Genomic DNA, 6434 nt, shown 5'->3' on the forward strand with positions numbered 1-6434 from the left:
GAGAGTCTGGTATAAGGAAAAGATAGAGGGACTCAATAAAAAAACTAAAAAGAAATTATTTTTAGAGAGAGAGTGTTTATATCGAAACAAGGAAAAACTATTCCAAAATTGTTTATTATTATTAAATATTTCAATAACTAAATAAAGTATTTTTTAAGATGACTAAATAAATCATTTAAATATTTCAACTCTGTTTTTATTTATTAAATCTCCATATGATTAATTTAGTCAAATTAATAATTTTTCAAAAGTTATCCATGAAAGGTAAATCTTTTAAATCATTAGTTGATTAAATTAATTTTTATGAATTCTACCATTATACACATGTATACAGTGAATAGTTTCAAATTTTATTAAATAAAATGCCTTTATTTAAAAATAAATAATCAATATTTTTTGTTATTAATTAAAACAAAATAGGCAACATAGGGTTTTTAGAGAGAAAAAAAAAAAAACAAAAACGAAAAAAACTATTTTTAGAGAGAGGTGGGCCTTATCTCTCTTATTTACTCACTTAAAAACTAAAAACTCACTTTCCCTATCTGAAAAATCCTAAATTTTATATCTCTCTCTCCTCATCTTCTTCGGCAGCCCCTTCTTCTTTTTTCTTAATCTCTCTTATTTACTCACTAAAAAAACTAAAAACTCACTATCTCTCTTATTTATTAAAAAACAAACCCCTAAATTTTATATCTCTTTCTCTCCTCATCTTCTTCAGTCGACCATTCTTTTTCTATTTTATTTTTCCTTTTTAAACTGCCATCCATGATTGTTTTAGGGTGGGAGCGAGATCGAGAGCGAGACTAAGAGTGAGAGCGAAACTAAGAACAAGAACGAGACCGATCCTTTCTCCGTACTCTTCTTCAGATCTGCTCTTAAAACTTATATTTTCTCCGCGCTCATCTTGAAATCTGCTCTTAAAACTTATGTATATGCGTTTATGATTCTTGGAAACAGAAATCGAATGGATATGATATTTTGTGTAAGCGTTTCTGATTATAAAAATTTAGAGGATAGAGGAGAGAGAGGGAAACTCAGCTGGAAGGAAAAATTATGGAAAAAGAGTGAAAGGAAACAAATTTTAGAAAAGAGAGATAGAGACAGAATTAAAAAAAAAGGGTGGATGGGTAGTGAAAGTAATTTTGTATTTAGGATGATGTAAGCAAATATTAGAAAACATAACTTTAGAAAAAAGTAGGTAAAAAACAATATTGATTTGTAAAAAGGGCTATTGAGCCCAAAAACCCAATAAAATTTAGTTTTCAAAATAACTTTTCTAACCTTTTTGCCAGTTTCGGCAAGTACGTGAAATTATGTTCCTGACCTTGTTGAAATAGGGTCTCGCTCTCGCTCTTATCCCTCACTCTCTCACTATTGCGCTTCTCTCCCTCGCTCGCTCTCTCCTTCAATCTCACTCGTTTTTTCCCCCACGCTCCCTCTCATTTGTTCTCTCCCTAACTTTCACTGTTGTTTGATAAAAAAATTGACCAAGTCTCTGAGCCTCGGATCGGCAAGGATGAGCTAAGCAATGAGATCCTGATGATGCACAGGGGACCTGCAAAACAGAGTAAAGAATTCGATGCTAAAGTCAGCAAATGCACAAGTCAACTCGAGAGAGAATTTATTGGATTGCGTACCTTGAAATGAAAAAAATGGACCCTATTTATAGGCGACTTCTCCGACAACTGTCCCGACAGTGCTTCAACGACTCTTTAAGGTTGCCGTGAATCACGGTGTGCTATCGTGGACTCTATCGGAGCCTGAGACTGAACCGAGGTAAGACTAATGGAATAGCCGAAGTAACAACAAATTGCTTAATTATTTAGGTCGGCTCGACCACCTAAGACTTCGGCTCGCACAAGTATATACCTGTGTTGAAGTAATAAAACTGAAGCTCTATCGATTGCCATGTGTGTTACTTGTCTGAGACCCAATTATCAGTCTCAATTATCATATGCCACGTGTAAGGGTGAAAATCCTTCCTCCATAGCTCGTTCAAATTCTAAACTCTATGTTAAGATTTGGTGGTGAGGAGAGAGAAGATCGATGATCATACTACATAATCTGCATAATAGAAAGAGGACAATTAGAAGAATTTCAAATCATAGTAACTTTTTGAAAGGAAATCCGACAAAAAAAAAAAATTATCGTAATTCTCACTTAAAGTTCGACAACTATTCCCGTTGCGTGATCCCGACATTTGAGAGAGAGAGAGAGAAACATATTTCAGATAATGTAATTTTACGTGCTTGTTGATGTTAGCAAAAGAGTTAGAAAAACTTATTTTGGAAACCAAGTCTCATTTCATTTCGATCCAAATTTTTAGCTCATATGGTAATAAAAAAAATAATCTTTAAACTCAGTAGCTAGTGATCATACCATTAAGCTTTTGTGTGATCTAGACATTAACATTAGGGGTGTTTACAGTCCAATTTGAGGGCCAAACCAAAACCATAATCGATTTAAAAAAAAAAAAAAAAAGAAAAAATCTAGAATGGAGTCGAACCGATTGGTTCAGTTCGGTTCCTAAGATTTGAGTTCTAATATGCTACTTGTGGGTCTGCGCTTCTGGACTTATGGGTTATGGATCTCCCATTTGTTAATGGGTTGTTTTTTCTTTCTTATTTTGTTAGTTAATTAAAAAAAAGTAATTAAACAAACCGACTCACAAATTTTTATTCATTTATTTTTTAAATTAGTGATAACATATATAAAATTAAATAAAATAATAGAAATCTGTTTGGTTTGGTTTATTAATCGGTTTTATTTATTAAAGTTGAAACCGAACCGATTTTTTCGATTTTGTTTTCTGCTCAATCGAACCGAACCGTCAAGCCGAAAGTTCAACTCGGTTTCAGTTCGATTTTTCAGTTTTGTCGGTTTCGTTGTGCACCCCTAATTACCATGAATTTTACTCCCTCCATCTTTATAAGAAATAATTTTGGACGTGTGAGATAAATCTACACCTAAAAACACTATTCCAAAACTAGTATGTAAGTCTTTCCCACATTAAAAATAAAAAATGTACGTCCTTCACCTTTCTATAATAGTCGTTGAAAACATTCTAATGAAAGATTGACAAGTTCATCCTTCTTGCTAGTTATTCTTGTTAGACCATTTTCAGAGAAAAATTAAACATGTGTTACTCCCTACCAATCGTGAATGCATATTCAAAATATTGTATACTCATTCAAAATATATTTTATAATTTCTCTTTTATACATCTAATGACCTAAAATAAATTGTCACATTGTCTCCATTCTGATAGTTTCTCTATGTAAAATTTTTGGGAATGTTTGGAAATGGTGGTAGAATTAGTGATTTTGAAAAAAGAAATTTAAGTATAATTGATTTTTCAAAATCACCCAGTAATATTTTAAAAATCAATTTAGAGTGATTTTAAGTTTTCCTAAAATTAATTTTCTCACATTCAATTCAGAATAGTAATTATAAATGGGTAACATATGTAACCCATCAAAAGCTCAAGTGATTGATTTGAAGAATCTTTGTAATTCATTCATCCTTAATAGTGAATTTCTTTCTGCCCTTCAAAATGCTCTATTAGTGATTCCTAGAACTCTTAGCCCAAATAATTTAAAAAAAAATATGAAGACAAATTCAATCACATCTCCTTTCTTCCTCCACCATGCCCAATTCGAATTCACCTCTCTAGTTTTTTAGGTTTAAACTATGACTTTGATATCAAAAGTTGAGAAGTAGTCCAAATAAGAGATCATTCAAATTTCTATAATGATGTAGTATCATCCATTGCTTATATACTTCTCTTTTCTTGGACATATGAAATTTTTTTGGTACTCTTCGTAAGTTTAATCGTAATTAAATTTACCCAACCCTTCAGTTTAAGTTTTTAGGTTGGATGGTGGTTCATTCATTCTTAACATGATATCACGATGGGAAGGTCTTGTGTTTGAACCCGTGCATCGTTTATCATGATTTCTACAAGTGAGGTTGAGTGTTGAGATATCTAATATATAAATTAAATTTATTCAACACATTCACATAAAACTTTTGGGTTGAGGAATGATTTATTCATCTTTAACAGTAACATATTCGAAATTTCAAAAGTTTGAATCTGAAGCAGCTACCGAAAGAAAACCAACAAAATCCACGAAACCAAACCGAATGTTTGATTTCTGCAATTTTACGGTAAAATATTCAAACCAAAAGTTGATGCGGTCAGCAATATGTTGGAAGGAAAAGTCCACACCAAACTGCCACAAAAGTCACAAACACACCGCAAACTCATCACATCCTCTATATTATCTTACCCTCTTCACTGAGAATTTAGATTACCAAATGAAGAACAAGATGGATCTACAGCTAGTTTTCATACCAATACCACTCATCGGCCACCTCTCCTCCGCCGTCAACCTCGCCAATCTCCTCGTAAATAGAGATCCCCGCCTCTCGATTACAATCCTCCTCATCAAACTCCCCTTCACCACCAAATCCGCTCCCTTAATCCAATCCCTCTGTTCCTCCTCCGCCACACACCGGATCCGTTTCGTCACTCTCCCCGAACCCTGCATCTCCGACGACACCAAAAAAATTTTCATCCTCAAACAAATCGTCGAATCCCAAAAACGGCATGTTGCCGAGGCCGTGGCCGACCTCGGCCCCACGCTCGCCGGATTCGTGGTGGACATGTTCTGCATACCCATGGTGGACGTGGCCAACCAATTGGGCGTTCCCACTTATCTTTTTTACACTTCCAGTGCTTCCTTTCTCGCCTTACTCTTCCATCTTCAACGTCTCTATGATGACCGGTTCGGTCGAGACATGGACCGGTTGCTGAACTCGGCCGCGGAGTTCGCAGTCCCGGGCTTCTCGAACCCGGTTCCGGCTAAAATCGTTTCCTCTGTTTTCTGCGACAGAGACGCCAACGAGTGGGTTCTCGATCTCACTCGGAGGTTCAGAGAAGCCAGAGGGATTTTAATCAACACGTTTTCGGAGCTGGAATTTGATGCGATGAAGTGGTTTTCCGATGAGGGATTGCCGCCGGTGTACGCCGTGGGGCCAATTTTGAATTTGGGGAAAATGGAAAACAGAGTAACCCCTGAATATGCATCTGAATCTGAAGCTGGAAGAATATTGAAGTGGCTAAATGAGCAGCCGGCGGCGTCGGTGGTTTTCCTGTGCTTCGGGAGCAAGGGGAGTTTCAATAAATCTCAGAGCAAGGAGATTGCAGAGGCCCTGGAAAGATGCGGAGTTCGATTCCTCTGGTCGCTACCGGCGGAGAGCGTGCTGCCGGAGGGGTTCGTGGAGCGGACGGCGGGGGTCGGAAGAGTGATGGGGTGGGCCCCGCAGGTGGAGATTTTGAATCATCCGGCGACGGGGGGGTTCGTGTCGCACTGCGGGTGGAACTCGGCGCTGGAGAGTTTGTGGTCCGGCGTGGCGGTGGCGGCGTGGCCGATGTACGCGGAGCAGCAGTTAAACGGATTCCAGATGGTGGTGGAGATGGGATCGGCGGTGGAGGTTTCGTTGGATTATAAAATGGAAGAGGAGGAGGAGAATGAGGGGTTGATTTTGAGGGCGGAGAAGATTGAGGCGGCGATCGGAAAGCTGATGGACGGCTCCGGCGGGATTAAGACGGCGGCGGCGGTTAAGAGTGAAGAAAGTAGGAAGGCGATGATGGAGGGTGGATCTTCTTTCGCTGCTTTAAACCGTTTCATTGGTGTTCTCGTAGATAATTCCAAATAATGGACGGTGTCCATTTTTAGATAATATTTGGCTTCTCACGTTATTTTTGTCGTTTTTGTTGTTGCATGTTAATGAATTGTAAATTTTCCAAGAATATGATTCAAGTATTTTCTTTAGTAGACTATGATGTGATATTTTTATTAAAATAAGTGTTGAATGCGAATCCTGGCCTGCCACGTATCGTGATCGAAAAGATGAGTTTGATGAACACGCGGACGAAATTTAGATATTGGCTCCAATCTACTCAGGTCAGCAGATAGGGTAGGACCTAAAGTATCGAGCCGACCTGAGACAAAGTCCGTAACAATGTCCCTTCCGTATCCGACAACGCGCTGCGATTTTACGGTGTGTCAGAACTCCTGTCGGGCCCAGTTTCTATAAATAGAAACCTTAGCCTTAAATGCAACGTACGCAATCTTAGATACACTCGGCAAGTTAGCTCGGATTAGAACTGACTTGCTCGTTGGAGTGCTAACTCTATTTTGCAGGTCTCAAGAGTGTTCAGGGGGCGTGGACAGTTGGCCGAAGCTAATCCCGTACCATCCGATCTACGTCGTGACTGAGCTCAGCAATTTCGAACTCAAACAATAAGTATAATATTAAATGGTAATTTTGAATGCCAAACAAAGGGTTTAATTATCCTGTCGATTGTCAAGGGTGGCATGTTGATATCCCGCGGTGGAATTGCGAACCAGATCACGAACCCAAGTTGA

General features: G+C 38.0%; 1 protein-coding gene across 1 annotated transcript; it reads left to right on the forward strand.

Annotated features, from left to right (window-relative positions):
- The first annotated feature begins 4044 nt into the window (after nucleotides 1-4044).
- On the forward strand, nucleotides 4045-5911 carry LOC148208089 (UDP-glycosyltransferase 71A15-like). Its single transcript, XM_088119405.1, has one exon. It carries the CDS (start codon nucleotides 4144-4146, stop codon nucleotides 5719-5721), a length of 1578 nt encoding a protein of 525 aa, XP_087975531.1. The 5' UTR covers nucleotides 4045-4143; the 3' UTR covers nucleotides 5722-5911.
- Nucleotides 5912-6434: the final 523 nt, after the last annotated feature.

The sequence above is a fragment of the Momordica charantia genome, assembly GCF_013281855.1.
Source record: "Momordica charantia cultivar OHB3-1 chromosome 11 unlocalized genomic scaffold, Mcharantia_2.0 BLBB01000011.1, whole genome shotgun sequence".
Taxonomy (NCBI): Eukaryota; Viridiplantae; Streptophyta; class Magnoliopsida; order Cucurbitales; family Cucurbitaceae; genus Momordica; species Momordica charantia.

Bases quoted from the DNA above. Each gene is read 5' to 3' on its own strand.
- LOC148208089 (XM_088119405.1), top strand. From the start codon at position 4,144: ATGTTTGATTTCTGCAATTTTACGGTAAAATATTCAAACCAAAAGTTG.